Source organism: Plutella xylostella, chromosome 19, assembly GCF_932276165.1.
Source record: "Plutella xylostella chromosome 19, ilPluXylo3.1, whole genome shotgun sequence".
Classification (NCBI taxonomy): domain Eukaryota; kingdom Metazoa; phylum Arthropoda; class Insecta; order Lepidoptera; family Plutellidae; genus Plutella; species Plutella xylostella.
The window spans coordinates 2,491,210-2,511,125 of record NC_063999.1 but is presented as its reverse complement, the minus strand read 5'-3'; the positions used below and the strand labels follow the sequence as shown (position 1 = coordinate 2,511,125).

At 37.3% G+C, this 19,916-nt stretch overlaps 1 protein-coding gene across 24 annotated transcripts in view; it reads left to right on the top strand.

The window, feature by feature from the left end:
* The window catches only part of LOC105380372 (transient receptor potential cation channel trpm), a 180,956-nt gene that overhangs the window by 139,232 nt on the left and 21,808 nt on the right, over positions 1-19,916 (top strand). For all 24 annotated transcript variants that reach the window (XM_048627608.1, XM_048627621.1, XM_048627611.1 and 21 more), the window contains 3 exons: positions 3,698-3,854; positions 8,829-8,976; positions 11,248-11,437. In XM_048627608.1, coding sequence (XP_048483565.1) covers positions 3,698-3,854; positions 8,829-8,976; positions 11,248-11,437 — 495 coding nt within the window. The remainder of the gene's footprint in view (positions 1-3,697; positions 3,855-8,828; positions 8,977-11,247; positions 11,438-19,916) is intronic.

The window sequence follows — 19,916 nt, the reverse complement described above, 5'->3', positions numbered from 1 at the left end:
AGACTGCGGAACGCCAAAAATAACGGTGAAAAAATGTCGAGACGAGAGATAGGGGATTACTCCACCTTTTCAAGTTTTATGAGTCACTGAAAAGGTGTTATCCAATGTTTGATGTCGAAAAATGCGTAGGCTTTTATTTTATAAGCAATTTGATGTGAAAATTCAATCTTGCCAAGTTGTGTCTTATCCTTATCACGATTTATGATAAGGGCAGGGGCCGGTTGAGCCGGGATTAGGAATCCTTTTAATGTTGTTTTTTTTATGTTTAGCTCCTTCATACAATAAAGTACGAGTAGAGGTTAAAAATAAAATATTCTCAGCAGAGAAAAAAAATGAGGCTTATTTTCATAAATGTTATAGGTAATATCAATCGGCCTCCATTACTGTTGATATTTGATGTTTTATACATTAGCTACTTACTTACAATGGTGTTTAACTTGAGATATAAACAAAAACAAAAGCACTTACCAATTGAACCAACACAAATTCACCTCCTCGGCCATTAATTATGTACATTCTGCACCACTATTTTGTGCACCCGACAATATTTCGCAAGCTCCATAAGCACGGCTCTGTCAGTAATTAAATTCTTCCCTCATTAAAATCCCATTATCCGACAGGTACCGTGCTGTCGGCTGCCGGTGCATTTTATATGAAAATAAAAACATAGCCAACATAGTTGGACCTGCTTGTTTTTTAAACTATAAGGAATAAACTTTAAGGCACCATTATACTTACATAATAAATTGCCTTTCAATCATTGCTACATGACAAACTTTAGTCCAGCTCTAGCGATAAAGTTTATTTATTTGACAAAGTGAAAAAGATTGTAAGTAAACATGAAGTATTTTTGGAGTAAAGACCGAGGACAAATCCCAAAGGGCTTCGCGGATAACCCTACAGCCTATAGGGTCTCTATAGTCTCTAACAATACCTAATTTGGATCTTAGCATTAAAATACTCTTTGAATAAAAAACTTTTTACATTTTAGTAAGTTATACTTACAGATTAAAGATAGGAAAAAATCCACATTTTTGTATTTTACGTTACTTTTCCCTAATGAGAAAACAGATAGATACATAATTAACACAAAAATATACCTGCTTGGCAATATACCATCCTCTACAGATATGTATGTCCACTGTGTGTTGCCCCTTTTTCATTCATTGAGAGTAGGGAGTAGGACTGAATAGGAAGAGGCGATGAAAACAGCCGCATAATAAACATGGACCGTACATACATCTTAATTAGGGAAGGCGAACAAGTCTTTGACTTGGTAACGGTTAATGGGATGTGTTTTATTGTGACTTTTGGAGAATTTGTCGGTTGTAGAAAAAATTGTTGGTATTCTGAATAAGTAAATGGAAAGGCGGCGAAAAACGAGTATTATGTTATACTAAACTATTCGTTGTTATTAAAATTTAACTACCTATATAATGATATCGATTCTTAATTAATAATTCTTAATGATCGATTTTAAATTTAGCGATGTCAAAACCTTAATTTCTTTGTTTAAAATTCGACTCTATGATTGTTTCCGTAAATGTCCTTTTATTCTAGCAATTTTTTTAGTTTGACAGCGTTAAAATTAGAATTTCTGCCTTCAGAATCAACATCATTGTCTACAATACTAAATAAGTAGTATTGTAGATAAAATAATTATCGTTAGAGAGAAAGCACTAGTAATCGTACAGCAGGTATATTTTTTATGTGAATAAATGATATACCAATGTTATAAGAATATCCTACAAAAGCCTAGCTGTTTTCGTGTATCACGCCTAGTTATACTCTATCTTATGTTAAAGGTTCTCTCGTGGCCCTTGAGTGGAGGTTCAGCCGAGCTCAAGTGCCACTATGCTGTGAGATATCGAGATTGCAGGCTCGGGGGTAATCTGATATAGGATATAGCCCACTTCACTCCCTGTACGTACTTACTGGCTTAGTGTTTAGCCGAAAAATGTCGCAGGTAACCCGTTAACTGGGTAATAGTTGCTTTATTTTGTCTTTTTTTTTTCTACCTCTATAACGATGACTAAAAAAATCATCAAAATTCAATTAATTGTACGCAGCAAGAAGTAAGGGCTTTTGACAGTTTTAAATAGGGGATAGAAAAATCCAGGAAAATCAAAAGTTATTTTTTTTACTCGACCGTAATAGCGGCGTTAAAAGAAAATGGCACATGAAAGAAATACTTTTGATTAAACTTTCATGCTGCCTACTACTTAAATATCCTGAGAGGAATTGAATTCATTTTTATTACCTTTTAACGGCTGGAAATTCTTTTTACCTTCTTAACGTTACACTTTTATACCGTGACCCAAAAATACTTCCTCGAATTTCTTTGATGAAACCTGTTCTGAAACGTAGCTTGGTGGTGGAATACTTAGGTACAATTAACTTTAAAATAATGCAATAAGCATTATTTTAAATCGAGTAAATAAGTAAGTACCTACTTTTATACTTATACCTACTACTATTATTTACCAATAACTGTTTCTGCCTCGGCGCTCACAATCCTCCGCGACTGCAATGAACGTAAAAATCATTTACATCCGAACGTCTATTCGACTATTACAGTGAAATTACAGGAATGAACGATCGGTTAACGATCCATTTGATCGGAACGACCGAACGACTGCCATTACCAGTCTGTTCGCTTACTGCGCTTCGCCGATACGTGTAGAGTGTTCTAATGCCAACGCCACCTATTATCATGCTTATATTATAAAAAGGATATATTTTTATGCACAGGCAGAAAACGGTTTAATCCTGAGACTCGTCATATTGGTGGAAGATAGATGAATAAAAAAATACAAACAATCTCTACAGATCAAGTATTGTTCATGTCTTTGATTATCAAGAGCTTGGGTAGACAACGAAGCTCTTCTTCTAAATTTACAGAAGATAAATAAACTTAACACTAAAACACTTTTAAAAATTATGAAAATTATAACCATGTTTTTGAAATGAAGCAAATGGCGGTACAAACTTATCCGTCAACCTAATCTCTGAAATTATACGAACGACGTAGGTACTCAGCGCTGAGACTTGGGTTTTCTAATTGATCTTGCTACACCTATTCCGCCCACTCAGTAAAGGTATTAATTGGCCGCCAATCCGACCTCATGAGGTTGCAGCAGACGACGCGACGTGTGGCTATGTCGCTACCCGGTTTCTATGCATTTGTATCGTCGAGGGTCGCCTCGCAAATGAAACCTCACGTCGCCCGCCGCCAATTGCCACCTTTAGTCTAACTCAAGTTTATCCTCAGTTAGTTCAGTGTAACTAGTTGCCTGTTCTTTGTCAGTGCGCAAGAAGAAACAAACTAATTGCAGATGGTGGCTCCGGGTTTTGCAGTTTTAATGCTCTATTCTCATTGGCCGCTTCGGTAGCCATTTTGTGAGATCTTGATGATGATTATTTAATTGGCTACTTTAGTATCGGTACCACCTATATATTACACATTATTTAAGACGCAACTTATTCATTATAAGTGCATTATAGTGCTACTAATGGATGATGTTACGGCTGCTAGAACTGCCAATCATTATCACCATCCTTCAGTCCTGACATCTCACATAGGGCTCGACTAGACCCCCGTTACAACCGATCCTGCCCCGAGGCGTTAAACTTCTGGCCGTCCATATCAAGCTCTGCTAATGTTTAGTAAATTTTAACCTTTTTTTCTTCTGCCCAGATACCCACTCGTCCACGCCAGTAGTCTGCCTGGTGATCGAGGGCGGCACCAACACGGTGCGAGCTGTTCTGGAATACGTGACCGACACGCCGCCAGTGCCCGTCGTGGTGTGCGATGGAAGCGGCAGAGCGGCCGACCTCATTGCTTTCGTACACAAGTGAGTAGCTCTTTGGCTGTTATGCTTGCCTGGTACTTTACTGCAAGTTTAAATCTCTAGAGGAGAAGTGATGTGACCGACACGCCGCCAGTGCCCGTCGTGGTGTGCGATGGAAGAAGCAGAGCGGCTGACCTCATCGCTTTTGTTCACAAGTTATTATTATTCCTTGGTTTGGCGCTGCTTGCCTAGTACTTTCAATTATGCACATTTTAATATGAAAAGTGAGTGAAGCGTCTTTTATTGTGTTGTTGGCCTGGTACCTACTTAATTTTTTTACTCCCAGCTTCAATAATGATTAGCTTCCATATCGACAGATTGTAACTTTTAATAACTTTAAACTAAGGTCTTAGGTATCTCTATGTTTGCCACTTTCTGTCCGTGTAGATACTATCAAAGCAAGGCAATGGATTTAAGATCGACCTCACTTTAAAGTTCTTTCATACCACTCAGCGAAAATCGTATAAAAGTTACGATCACTCATCTGTAGATAGTCTTATTGAGATTGTCAGTGAATAAAGAGAATCTACGTTATACGTATATTATAGTATATAGGTTTATGTGAATTTATCTCGTCTTATAGCGAATACCTAGATGAAATAGACGAATCTTTGGTTTAGTGGCTCGCATTTGATTAATGGTTTTATCATTAGTAAATCCGATCCAAATTCCGTCGACAAAGTGTTGTGATGATCATTGAAAGAGGCATATTTCGAGCAGAGAGGGAGGATTAGCTAATATAATAAATAAAATATTTATTTCGCAAAACTAACATACCTACTATTACAAAACATTTATGAGGCATAACTTTAAGTTTAAAGTACCGGTATCAGGATACCCCACTCTTCCATATATTAGACATTTTTAACTTAGCTTGTGAAAATTATAGTCTAGCACTTAAGATGATGTGTAGGTGTTCTATTCATGAATCAATTATCTCAATATCCCGATCATCGTTATAAATTGTAATTGATATTCATTAGTAAGATTAATTAATGCACAAGCTTCAATAGTATCTGGGGCTTCATAGGCGGTATTCACGTTACAGGTTTAATTATTTGTGCGTCAAAAGTTAAAACCCACGTTTCTACTTTACTTTATAACGTAGATTAGAATATGAAAATATGAATGTTTTCTTCTTCTTCGTCTTTGGGTACCATCTCCTATCGGAGGTCGGCAATCATCTGGCTTATTCTTTCCTTCGAGACTGCTGCTCGGAACAAGGATGCTTTACTCTTTTAGTATCACCATCAATGTAATAACTTTTTACTTGTTAACTCATTTTTTTCAGTAGATATATATCGGTTCCATTCAGCTTTTAAATTTAAATTTTCTCCTAAATGTAATGTTTTAATGCGAGACATAATAGGGAAAGCGTCGCCACCACCGCCACATTTCCAACACAATCTCATTATGTTAACACAGCGATGAAAAGTGATCTATTTTCTTGGAAAATAATTGATGCGAACATCACAATCTCACAATGCCAGTTAATTTATTATTGGCTATATTTTTTTTTATGAACTCAAAATTTAGTACCGATTTCATTTTAAATTTTAGGTGAAAAATTGCGTTTAACTGTCATACAATTATGGTTACCGTTAGCTATGTAAAGGGAAGCAGCACACACTTCTTATATTTATACTTAAAACTATGCTAAACATATTTGTATAAATTACCTTACTTACTAAATAATTTATGAGTTGTTTCTGTGTGTCTAGAATAAATATAGTTTCTTACTAGAAATTTTCAGTTTTTAAGCTGACTAAACCTATATTTCATGAAACAGAGAAGAGGCAATATTAAACTAGATTTTATGTGCATCCTCCACTGTGCTAGCGATAGCGTGAATGCACACTATCCCCTGAACCACTGAAGGTGAAAAGGCTCTGCCACTGACGGGGTTCAAATTATTCGCTCCCAATTGTTTTTTAGGGTAATCGTGAAAACTGAAGTGGAGCTAAGTTTACGTTTGAAATGCAGGAACTGGGTCAAATGAACTGTTGGCCAATGTGCGGGAGTGAGTGCCGCCATCGGCATCACGGAAAACTTTTCTGGTTGGAAATTCGCAGCGTCTTTTGAATTTCGGAATTGAAAAACTAGAATTCGACGGGTTTTTTTTTTGCTCTCTTCGTCCAAATTTCGATGAGCTTTTGCTGCTATTTGATTCAAAATGTCTAAGCAAAAAGCACGCTATTATATATTATGTAGAAAGTATCATCTTCTGTAACTTAATAATCTAGGTATCTGAATATATATTTAGTATAGAACGCTCAGGCTTTAGAACATAAGGTCGTAATTCAGGGCTTTCGTATACCAATGATAACTGTTATCGTTTTATGACCACTTCAGAAAGCCTATGGAACTGCCATTACTTTTATCAATTTGCCCAGACAGCTATTTTTTATATTATTTTCCATTATTTTTTTATACCCGAACCACTAGATAATATTCTCTACACGTTGAAGACATAAATGTATTGTGAATTGTCTGAGCAAGTGATGGTGTGTGCAAAAATAGCGTAGCTTAGGTATATAAACTATTACTTCAACAATGTAATGTTAACTTTCTAGTGTCAGCAATTGGGGCTATTTTCGGTTAGATTTAGATGTTGATTCGATAGTTCTCTTCAAGTCTCAGATCGCGTTAGGTATCTGAGCTTAAAGCTTCAATTTTCTTGTAGAATTTTTACTGAGCTTCAAAGCTTTGATGGAACTCAGTTTTGCGTCTTACTCGATCCTTTTATGTGTTTGGGGCTGGAGATTTTAAGCTTATTATTTAGATATAAGTATACTTATACATATTATATTCTGTATAAGAACTGTAATTTATTTTGGCTATAAGTACTTTGTTCATTAGGTTCATGCCAAATAAACAAAGTGTAAAATTTTTGTTAATACATACAAAACTTATTTTTCTAAACTATAAGTTAGGAATCAATAAACTACTTATCGTCAGGTTATTTATATGTATTTACCTACCGACTATGGCTAAATCATAAGGACAACCGCTCACCACGAACAAATTACAGGCCTATATTCTGTAAATAAAGTTACAACAAAAATATCGTTGTAAAATTCATTTAAAATTTCACTGATCGTGTTTTGTTTGTTCGTAGCCCTCCCTCGGTTTGGTGAAGGGTGTTTGTGTTTGTAGAGGTATAAGATCGTTTTTACTGTTTATTCACAGACCTATACTTGTAGAACCCCAAAGCTGTCGACTGACATTTCGCTCGAACATGTTCCATATCCCCTATTTCATATTTAGCATTTCAGTACTATCGGGGTATTAAATCTCATAAATTTAATCCTTTCTGAAAAATCCGTTCAAAAGCACCCTAAAACTTTTAGATTTTCTGAAACCATACTAAAACGTTATATTATCTATAAATAAAAGGTCTGCACACACAAAAGTTTTGCGATAAAACAATGGAACTTTTCAAGATAAAAAAGCAGTGAGATTATCGGAGGTACCTACCTAGCCCAACAAGTTGAATGTTGAGAAAATAATTAGTTTTCTTGCAAAAGCAAGCCTTTGAGCTATCATTCGAATCTTCAAGTTTGACCTACAAGAAAAGCTGCGGTCAGGGGGACCGGATTAAAGGAAATTACACTTTAACCCAATATAATTGAAACTGTTTTGAACTGGCTAGCAAGGGTTGTTTTCCGATTGCGCAAGCCGAAGTAGTTTCTATTTAGAATAGCATAAAAGCTATTGTTGAATAGACAATGTTAGTGAGAATGGGAAGTTTAGTTTAGTTCTCCAGTTTGCTGCTAGTTTCGTTGCATTTTGCTGCGAACATTGTATTGTATATCGTTTGCATAAATTAAGATTTTCACGAAAAATACTTGGTTGTTTTGTATGTCTGGTAATTTCACGAAAAGTACCAACGTGCTGAGTGTAAGTTTTTTAATGAAAGAAAGCTCTTTTGTTGTTCATTCTATTTTACTTTTTTACTTTCATAATTTTTAACCGACTTCAAAAAAAGGAGGAGGTTCTCAATTCGTCGGGTTTTTTTTTTTAATATTTTTTATGTATGTTCTTCGATTACTCCGCCGTTTATGAACCGATTTTGAAAATTCTTTTTTGTTGTATTGGGTTGAGCTCCCAGATGGACCCATTTTTTTTTAGAATTTTATCTCACCTCTAAGCGTGGGTTCTTTTTTGAAGTTGGTGCCATATTTCTTCAGATTACTTTGTCACTGCACCAACATCAAAAAAGAACAGCTCCTGATTAGGTATATTTGTACTGTCACATATAATTTGTGTAAACCTTAAATTATTTCTTACATTTTAGTGGATTTTTAATTTTTTTAATTATTATTTTTTACTGCTATTAATTAACTAATGCTGATCAACCGGCTATCTAAGGTATTGTATCTAACTGTCTCTATGGCTTATTATTAATACAACGAAGAAGGAGAGTAGGTATGAAGGGAGCCTCCTTTATTGACTGTACTGTACTGTACAACAGTCCCGAATCAGCCAGGAATGTCACTATATTTTGTAAATGAGGCCTATGAAAGCTGTCAAATCCATAGCATTTTCCAACTTCTTTCACCAGGCATAATCATCAATGGAACGTCACAGAACTCATGCTGTATTTCACGTGAAGTATAACTTAATTCCCTCTTTTTCCTCCCCATCTATTCTTTTCTCTCTCACCCGGCAACTCTAACACCCTCTCTCCCCGACTCCCAGGTATCTTCTCATTCTCCCCATCTATCTTTCTCTCTCTCATCTGGCAACTCTCACACCCTCTCTCTCCCCAGGTTTCCTCTCTTCCTCCCCATCTATCTCTCTCTCATCCGGCAACTCTTACACCCTCTCTCGCTCCCTGGTATCATCTCTTTCTCCCCATCTTTCTCTCTCTCTCACCCGACAACTAACGACCCTCTCGCCCCCAGGTACCCTCTCTGTCTACCCATTTATCTCTCTCTCTCACCCGACAACTAACAACCCTCTCTCTCCCCCCAGGTACGCGTCGGAGACGGGCGAGCAGACGGTGCTGGAGTCGATGCGGGACTACCTGATCGGCACCATCCAGAAGACCTTCGAGGTGGGGCTGCAGCAGGCAGAGTGCCTTTACGGGGAGCTGCTGCAGTGCACACGGAAGAAGAACCTGGTGAGAGAAAGTGTAGCTTGTTTTATAACAAGGGTGTCCCAAAAGCTTACGTAGATGGAAGGTGGGTGATATGTAGAGTTGGTTTTATTATTTTTCGTGGTAGCCCTTGTGACCACCCCTTCCAAGCTACGTAGTCTTTTGGGACATCCTGTATAACATGTCCCCTGACTCTCTGACAGAAGGCCTAACACGGGGCGCAAGAGGCGCACTCTAAGACGTGATAAAAGTTTTTCGTCGCGCCACACCTTACGTGGCTTCGAGAGCGATTGCGACGGAAAACTTTTGTCATGCCTTGACGTGAGTGACTTGCTTCCCGTGCTAGGCCTTCTGCATTGCAATGAAAGTCCACAATAGCTTTTTTATTCTACTTCATAAATGGAACGAGGTATACGCATAAAAAACGCCCTAAATTCTGAGGACACACACACACACACACAACCCGTAAAAAGTCCACTGCAGGACATATTATAATTATTATGGCCTCCTCCCAGACTGAGCGCTATTGCTATAATTTTATTTCAGATATCACTTAACACAAACATAAAACACACAGATCCGAAAACGGTTTAATGTTTCACGCTTTCTCCCGTTTCTCCGCTAATTTATTTCCAATTCACCGCGTTAATCCGATAATCAAAACAGACGATAAAGAGAAAACGTCCGTATTTGTCGCCTAATTTAAACTTTTCAAGCTTAATGGATTTTTAGAATTTAAAAAACAAATAGGTACTAAATAAAACAGCGTCACCCTTTTAACGGCAGTTCATTTGTCCATCTTTATAGCCGTTCTCGGAATAATTCGGACGTGTCCAGTGTATTACTGATGGGTTTGCACGGGAGAGGTGGGAGGGGAGGGGAAAGTGGCATCATTTGCTGCGATAGCCGGACGGCCCCTGCAGTTTGACTGAGGGTGTAGCAGAGGCGGTAGCGGGAGCGTTTTTTTCTAAAATAGATGGAATGGATGATGGAAGTTTATAGAACACATAAATAATATGTCACTAGTAGAAATGGACTACTTCGTTTGGAAATTCTTGTTAAGTAGTTCTTTAGCTATGTATTATTTTTAGCATTCTAAGTCAACGAAACCATATTGGGCAACACTGAATGGTATGTTTATAGGTAGTCATAATTATGTGTACTTAGTCACCTAAAAATCTGCTCTACCTTCATTTCTGTATAAATTCTGCAATAATATCAAATAAATAAGAAAGAATACAACACTAACACTTAATGAGTTAACTTCGGTGAGTCATCAAAAACATTTTTTACTTCCATATCAAAAAATAAAAGCGTTTCCCCCGCTACACGCCTCCTCTAACCCCAGGGCGTCTCTCGGCGAGCTATAAACGAGCTAAAGGGTAGCTCTCGTCGGTTCAACCGATTCATTATACGAAATACTTATCTGCCAGATATTACATCCGCGAGTTTCGCATACCGTATCGACCCGCCATCTTTATGCAAACTAGAACGGCCAAGATAAAATTGCTATAAAATTAAGAGGTGTAATTTTCTTCTTATCGTGTCGTGACGGTGAAAAAATGTTGGGTTTGTCACCGAGAGGCAGGCAGTTGTCAGCCGCAGGACCCAGGGTTAAAGTATATACGCAACTCAAAATAATTTTATTAAAATTAAAATTCTACCTTGCTTTAAAACCTAATCAAGCATACATTTTAAATCTACATAATTATATTGTCTCCACGCAACTTTATTGGTTTTCAACCCCCATTCGCTAGAGTATGAATAGCTCATTAGCTACAGAACTCCGGTTGTGTATAATCAAATGAAGAACTTCGCGCTCTGGGACGAGGTGCGATAAACTGATTTAACCGTGGATATAACCGGTGTGAACCGTCCCCATAAACACGGCGATTCATTCAATTATTATTTATTATTAGAGGAGTTTATAGCCGCAATATAGAACATGCTGGCATTATGCAATCATAGGTAGCTTTAGTTTTTATGGGTTTAATAAAGCACAACATGGTTATGAAATCAATGGGATAATAGGTTTTACACACTGCATACCAAATGTACCTATCACCAAAATGTGGATAAGCCCATATAGGTAATTTGTTTTAATTATTATTTTATCATTAGAAAGTAATGCGTGTCATCTTAGTCTGCATTCACCCCGAACTACCGATTACCGAAAACGTTTTCGCCCGGTTCAAAAACCAGCCACGCAACGCTATATCATACTCGCGTGTGTACTACATTGAACACACACACACACACCAAAACCCCTACCTAACCACCACCCCCTTATTCCAGATAACAGTATTCCGCATCCAAGAGCGCGCCGAAGGCGGGGAAGTCCAAGAGCTCGACCAGGTGATCCTGACGGCGCTGTTCCGCGCGCAGCACCTGTCTCCCAGCGAGCAGCTGTCGCTGGCGCTGACGTGGAACCGCGTCGACATCGCCCGCTCCGAGATCTTCGTGTACGGACAGGAGTGGCCGCCAGGTTAGTTATCACGTTGGTTGTATCTTGATTACACCTACCGAGTAGAGTGGCCAATGAACGGTTAGCAATTGAACGAGTTGCCGGCCGAGGATACTGTCTCGCCACTCTAGTCGGTCCGTGAATTCAGGGTATGAGGAACCACTCTAAGCCACTCTTGCATTCATCTTTTCCCATTGAGATAGTGGGATCGAAAAACCAAAAATCTTGTGAAACCCTGTCTTAGTTTTTTTTCTCATAAGAAAAAAATAATAACAATGTGTTTGTATGAAACTGTGACCATTGTTTATCTTAGGAACACTTTATTATAGTCGAACGATATAAACAACACATTGGTTGGACATCCAAGACCCGGCCGATAAAATCGATATGCCACCTATAAATTTTTTCTCCATATCTCACGTACGAGTAAAGTGTACAAGTTTTACCTGCTGACCTGTTTCAATTATTTACCATCTGCACATAGTGGGGCTTTTACGCAAAGACATTAAATATTGAACAGAAATTGGGGTACATACTCTGTAGCGGGATAGTTACATATATTGTATGTTGTATGCCCTCGGGAGAGCGTCCAAAGCTGATGTATCGATGTGAAATTCATTTCGCCGTAAATGAAATATTGCTTTTCAGTGAGGGCCAGGTGCGGCGGCACCAAATTAATTTCAAACATTTGAGTTCTAGTTAAGTTTATATTTTTTATCTATGTACAACAAATTATAATTAAATAATAATTTTGGAATAATTTAAAAAGTATGTAATCTGGCCTTTTGGACCTTTTAGAGCAAATAAAATTATTCTCATAAAAATATGAGGACCCAGTGACCTAATATAGAGGTAAAAAAACATGCAAAATTCGTGACTTTGTTATTAATTTATATTATCTTTAAGTTACATCAATAGTTAAACAAATGTGACTTAGCGCAATACTTTCACATTATCTCGGATGAAAACTGAAAAGCATTTTCATGTTGGACCGTTAAAACTGAAGCTGACTTTTACAGAACTATAAAATGAGAAATTTATTGCGAGGCAGATTTTAGAATCTGTTTATACAACGTCGTGTTGAATGTCGAGATGTTGAATACCTGCTCACCTGGGCAGAATTTACATCATTCTAGCTGTTCCCGCGAGCTTCGCTTCGCCTTAAAAAGTTTACCCGTGGGAATACCGCGATAAAAAGTAGCCTATGTTCTTTCTCAGGGTCTAGACGATTTTATTCAAATCCGCTCAGTAATTTTGGCGTGAAAGAGTAACAGACTGACAGACAGACCGACAAACAGACACAGTTATTTTCACATTTATAATATTAGTTAGGATTTACTAGTTTATAGTGAATTTTCAAATTCCAATAGTGGTTAACCGAAAATCTGATGTACTTAAATGGTATTAAAGTAATGAAACACGCCACGATTGATCTTCAGAACATTTAAATGGTTAAATTAGGTACACTATTAGGTAAATATTTTGTTCAATTGAAGTCTATTTTTATATCTAAGTATTGAATTCGTTTATAAAACAGGTGTTAATATCTAATATGGGTTTTTTTATTGTCTGGTACTTTCTGATTTCAAAACTAACATAGCTTAGGTAAGAAGGTAAGAACCTTATCCACGAATGAAACCGAACCTTTATTTACTTACAATATGAAAGATCCAACACAGTAATCCCACTTGATAATGGAATTTTCAGCGTTGATTCTACCGATAAACTTGTCAAACAAAAAACAACGTTACACGTGTCAATTTCCATACAAATTCAATTCATTTTCGCGTGAACTGACTCAGTGAGTCTGGGTTAACTCATAAATCCAGTTTGAATTCGTATTGAACGCCCGCTTTGTGCTATTTCACTGAAAACGCGTGACATATTGAAAGCTTAACTTAAACCCTAGGCCTAGACTGAACTGTGTCCTAAAAAGTCATTCTTCAGTGCTCACAATAGTGACCCGAGCCTTTTGTTCTTCATGTCTGTCGTCATTTGTTTAATGAATTTACCATTCTTTTTCAAGAACTGTGTCGTATCGATTACAGATAGATTTAGCAAAATAATGCGGTGTCACTCAACTTAATTAATTATATCATTTGTACTGTACAGCAACCCTAAAATTAAGCGCTCTATCATAGTATATGGCTCCTAAGAGGATTGCGATGACCTTAGGCGGGTAGTTGGTAGTGGCTGGATGAGGAAGGCTGAGGACTGAGTGTTTTTTTTTTATAAGTTTTTTTTTATTTCCATAAGCTTAATCTATTACAGTTGTTGTGGCGCTCCTTGGGAGAAGCCAATGTCCAGGAGTGGATGATTATTGGCTGATAATGATGGATGAGGATTGCGATCGCACCGTGTGTACTAGGGCGGCTGCCGGCTCCTCTCACGAAATTCAATCTTTCGGCCTTAGAACAATGTAGCTAAGGCATTTGGAAAAATGAAATGGATATGCTTGAGTAAATTTGTATTAACTAGATATAAGTAAAATTGTATTAGTTATAAGCAAAAAGTTGAAAAGATGCTCGAGGAGTTTCTTTCGCCATTTCTTTCCTCCGCAATGAATGACGGGGCTTTTGTGAAATGGTGGTAGATTATGACTTTTGACAAGTAATTCTAATATTCTACGTCGAAAAAATAAACAATTCATTTCATTTCAATGATTGTCTAGTTTTTCTTTATAAGTATAAGTACTTTTTGGGGTCCACCAACCCGCACTTGGCCAGCGTGGTGGACTAGGCCTAAACCCTTCCTTCAATGGAAGGAGACCCGTGCCCCAGCAGTGGGGACGTAATGGGTCGCGATCAAGTACTTTTTGGTATCTCTATGTTTTTTGGTGCAAATAAAGAGTAGGTATTGTATTGCATCGACTCCCCGATACTTCGTTATGCTAACAGAAATAGCAGTCCCCATCTCCACTGTCTTCTCTTAAAACCCAGTACTATCCTTTACGTATCCTGAGAGTCTAGTACAGGTTTGTTAGATTTTCGGAAAACATCTAAGTTTACGTTTTCTCGCATACAAAGTGGCGCCTCTAGCGGAAACTATCATGCAACTTTTGACAGATACTGGTACTTATGCAGATGACAGAAGAAAACATAAACTTTTATAGTGTTCTAAGGGTGGGTTGCACTATTTAACTTTAACTATTACAAACGTCAAATCTCTTGAAGATTGATCTCTCTCGTCAAGGGATTTGACGTTTGTAATAGTTAAAGTTAAATGGTGCAACCCACCCTAAAAATGCAAAACCTGTACTAGACGTACTGTCCGTATAATCTCGCCCACTTAGGAAAGTATACTGTCAGAAGCAAATGCATACCGCAATCGATAAACCATAAATACATCTCGAGGCATGTTTAGTACACCCAGCGACCACCTCACCCGATAACAAGGATTTATGGAGTAGATTCTAGGAATAAGGATTGCTAAGACCAGTGTTGTGAAATATCGTAACCTTTAACCGATAAATATGGGTAGTATTTGCGTCTGTAAATAAATATATATTATGTACTTTTATTATTTGGCAGGATTCGAATCCCATACCTCAGGACAGTAAACCCACTTGCTTAATGTGTTTGACACTTCATTTCTTCAATTCCCTCTAAAGATTTTTTAGGTGGAATTTCACCAAACGCTAAACGTATTTAGTAGCCTGTCAAACGTGACAGACGTTAGAGTTAAGTTAGAAAATGTATTTAAAATTTGATTTAAATACAATTTTAAATACGTTTAGCGTTTGATAAAAGTGACCCTTAAAATCAAAAAATATTTAAGATCTATTCTCTACAAAATTTATTTGTAGTTACTCATTCCTGAAATTGATATCATAAAACCCTCATTGCGGAGGCGGGGCTATTCCAAATTTATTAAATTTTAGTCCACGAGTAAAGTAGGTACCTGTCTATATTTTAAAATATAAATATCCCCTTGTTATTTCAACAAGTAAGCTGATATTGTAATCCTTTTATCAAACAATGAACAAATTGTGAAATTCAGTTAATGATTGAGCTCGAATGTACTTTGGGTCGTGTTATTATAATAATTGTATTCCAACAGATCAAACGAAAGGCTGCTAAATTTACCCGATAAGTACCTAGTTACGTTTTATTAAATAAAAGTATTTATAAATGTGCAAACTATGCAGATTCTAAACATGATTTTATTATAGTAATACACTTTGCAAAAGTATCTATAACTTTATGGTTTGGAATAGCTAGATTCATTCATTCTAAGTATACACGTCTAACTTAAACCTAGGACTGTAATACTCTCAGTTAAAGTAATGCCGCCGTAATATTATTATATAAATGGAGAATGGTGTCTTTTGTCCATCTGTATGCAATATTTCCTTTTCACGCCGTCAACAGCAGATTTATAGGTTATTTCCGTTAAAGCGGGGCGTTTTCTGCGCTAGAGTATTTTCAATGGAAACCCACGGCCAATAATGCAGCCTTATGCAGCTAAGTGGGGCAATTGTCCTCCTAAAATTAACTCTATTCTCTCTGTCTTACACAGATACTATGGCAGATTAAGGTTTCTTTTAGTTTTAATCTGTTTCATTTGGGTACCTATATAGATTTTTTTGGGTTGGAATCGTTCTTTCCTGCGAAGATATTTTATTAGGGATCTAATGAATCCACTACCTCGAATAGCTACCACAATCCTGGATTTTTATACCTATAACTATACCTAACGTGCCTAACAGCACAACTTTTTTGTAAATTTCAAAAGTAAAACAAATCTTATTGTTCTCCAATAGCATATTGAAAAGTTATATTATGTTTAATAGAGTTTATTCCAATAGCGCCGGCAAGTAATCTTTGCAAAGATTTTATTAACTAGCTTTGCAGACACTCAGTCAACCCGCATAATGCAGACCAAGTATGGGTGTATCCTTAATTTAATACGATTACGATACTGTAAGGGTGTATTGGTGTTTTATTCATGTAAATCACGTAAATAAACGCTTTTAAATTGCGATAAAACTTTCAGACCTTTTTCATGACTTGCACAATGCACAGACAGACATGGCTGAAACTCAAAATTGCATCTGAATCGGTGCATTGGTTTTTCAGCTTCATTTCCATACTCTCTCTCTCAGCCTTCTGTAGTCCACTGTTGGACATAGGCCTCTCCTAACGATCGCCACCCCAAACGGTCACCCGCCATCTGCATCCAGCGGCTTCCCGCTACCTTCCGCAGATCATCAGACCAACGGGTTGGGGGGCGACCGACACGCCGTTTGCCGACACGGGGTCTCCACTCCAGAACCTTTCTACTCCAGCGGTCGTCGGCTCTGCGGGCTACGTGGCCAGCCCATTGCCACTTCAGCGTGCTAATCCTTTTGGCTATGTCGGTAACTTTAGTTCTCCTGCGGATTTCTTCATTACGAATCCTATCTCGCAGGGACACGCCTAACATAGCCCTTTCCATAGCACGTTGAGCAACTCTGAGCTTGTGGATAAGCCCTTTGGTGAAGCACCACGTCTCGGCTCCGTAAGTCATCACTGGCAACACGCACTGATTGAAAACGTTTGTTTTCAGACACTGAGGTATGTTTTCAGTGAAGATGTGTCGTAATTTCCCGAACGCTGCCCATCCGAGTTGGATTCTACGAGCTACCTCTTTATCGAAGTTGGATTTACCTAATCGGATCACTTGTCCTAGGTAGGGATACTGATCGACAACTTCGATGGTGACACCTCCTACAGTTACGGGCGATGATGAAACATGTTCGTTCGACATGACCTTTGTCTTGTCCATGTTCATTTTCAGCCCAACTTGTTTAGAGGCATCATTGAGGTCTGTGAGCATTTCGCCTAACTCCTCCAGCGTTTCCGCCATAATAACTATGTCATCAGCAAATCGTAGATCATTTCCATACACAGACAGATAAATGCTAAACGCACAACACTACAACAACTAGGTATACAAATTGCTCTGAAACTCGATACATAAGTCGTAAAGATAAGTTGTGCTGTAACAAAGTTAAATTAGAGGCAGAGAGATAAAATGTTAGCCAGATTTACCTTTATTGTACCGCTTTAAAAGCTCAGTGCAGTTTTATATCGACGATATTCCATTTATCTGTGGAGAAAGTAATATCTTTTAACCCTTAAACGATAATGCCGGGGCACAAGTTTTGAAATGATTACAGTAAGAAAGTAAGTCTTGAATGGATTAGATAATACGCCATACCACACGAAAAAGCGAGTTGCTGGCTTAACGTCGGGCCGCCGCTACGCCGCTCCGAGCCTACGCTTTCAACCTACTTGCGTTACGCCGCTCCTCGCTTATGAAGTACTTTCGTTATGCCGCGCGTAACATTTTCAAGTTAAGGGGATGCCCTCCTATAAACATTTAATTTTTTTACTAATATTAGATACATGGATATATAGAATATTCTTCGTTTGTACACACACATATGAAACATAACTTAACATATGTACAAAACTGGCAGTCTTATCGCTTAAAGCGATTTTTCAAGAAAACCATAGGGATGAAAGATATTTATGATCAAAGAAGTGTACTAAATAATCAATAAATAAATGATGCAGGTAGCCAGGTATACATGACATAATAATATATACTGACATGATTTAGTATAGCTACAATTTTGAAATGTACTTCAATATTGTAACTTTTTCATTACTTGTATGTATTTAAAAAAATCACGTATATGATGATGTCCTCTTCGTCGTATCCGACAACAGCGACTCTTGCTACACTCTGTTATGTGCTCTTATGTGGCTGGCAAGTCCGAACTTCGTCTTGAACACCCTGTCACACTGAGCACAGTAGAGCTGTCCCATCGTGTTGTATGTATAGTTGTAGGGAGGTTCATAGATATTTGCAGGTAGATTTAAATTTCCAATTGTCTATCAGTGTTTTTCACAAAAATATACCTCTGCCCTCATACAAAAACATACCTAAAACAACTCCCCCTAAACAACTCCCCAAAACACCTTACGATTGCTCAGATATTTACAGATTTAAATTTACAAATTAATTGTCTACCAGTCAGTATATTTCACAAAAATATACCTCTGACCTCATACAAAAACATACCAAAAACAACTCCCCCTAAACAACTCCCCAAAACACCTTACGATTGCCGAGATATTTACAGATTTAAATTTCCAAATCTTAAATTGTCTACCAGTATTTTTCACAAAAATATACCTCTGCTCTCATACAAAAATATACCTAAAACAACTCCCCAAAACACCTTACACACACTTTTACTTTTTTACACACTTACACTTTTTTTATATATATAAAGATTTTTCCCAAAATAGTTGTCTATTTAAAAATGCAGTAGATAGAGCAATACAACATAGGTATATGAAATGTACTTACATATATCTATACCTAACCTATATACTATATAAATCATATTATACTATATGTATGTATCTAATACAATAGATATATTAAACATAATGTATAATACTACGTATATAATATAATACAATATTTACCTACTAATACATAGTAAGTTAAAGTCAAAACATACAGTTTAAACCTTTAATACAATGTTAGGAATTTAATATTTCGACATAGCATGCCCTTAAGTGAATAAAATTGCGGAGCGGCGTAGTGAAAGTCCTCTGTAGGCGGGAGCGGCGTGCCGAAAGTAGCTTGTAGGCGTGGAGCGGCGTAGCGACGGCCCGACGTTAAGCCACTAAGCCGAAAATGAGTATACCTATATAAAATAAAATTATTACACGGTAGTTTTACGTTTTTATTTGGTAATATTCTGAGGAGCTGTTTTTAAATGTAATACTTCAATATTGCAAATTGCGGCGGTGGCGTCATTAAGATTTTCCGTTTAGGATTAATAGGATCTTTTTCATTGCTAGTTAGAGTCGCCAGTGTATTATACTGATTTTCACGTAAATATGGGATTCTTCAACTGTCCGTAGGCACACATGTTCTGTTTAGTAGTGTTATAGTGATGCCACTTGATAGACTATCAGCGGAGAGCCGTATCGATACTCACTTATCGACATTATATTTATTTATTTATTTAATTCTTTATTGCACAAATATAAAAGATACATGTACAAAAGGTGGGCTTAATGCTAAGAGCATTTTCTACCAGCCAACCTACAGGAGGTGCAGGAAAACACCTAGTTTTTATATATCTGCTACTGTCGTAGATTGTATTATACTGTAAATGTCTTAAAATTGAGTTTCCAACTTAGCCTTCAGCTTCCCTCTTAGCGATCACTGTAGTGAGAGGCTGACTGCCAGGACGCACCGAATAGTTTATATAAAGAACAGGGTGATACGTCGTCGCTTGGGGAGGCTTATTACCCCCTTATTCATAAAAAAGTTACTGGACGGTTTAGTTATTGAACTGTTTTTTGAGAGTGACAAAACAGTTCAATAGCTATAAAGGGTCCAATAACTTTTTTATGAATAAAGGGGTTAAACTTTAAATTATCGATAGAATCCATGATTACGTTCCCGTCGATGCACCACTATTGTTTAC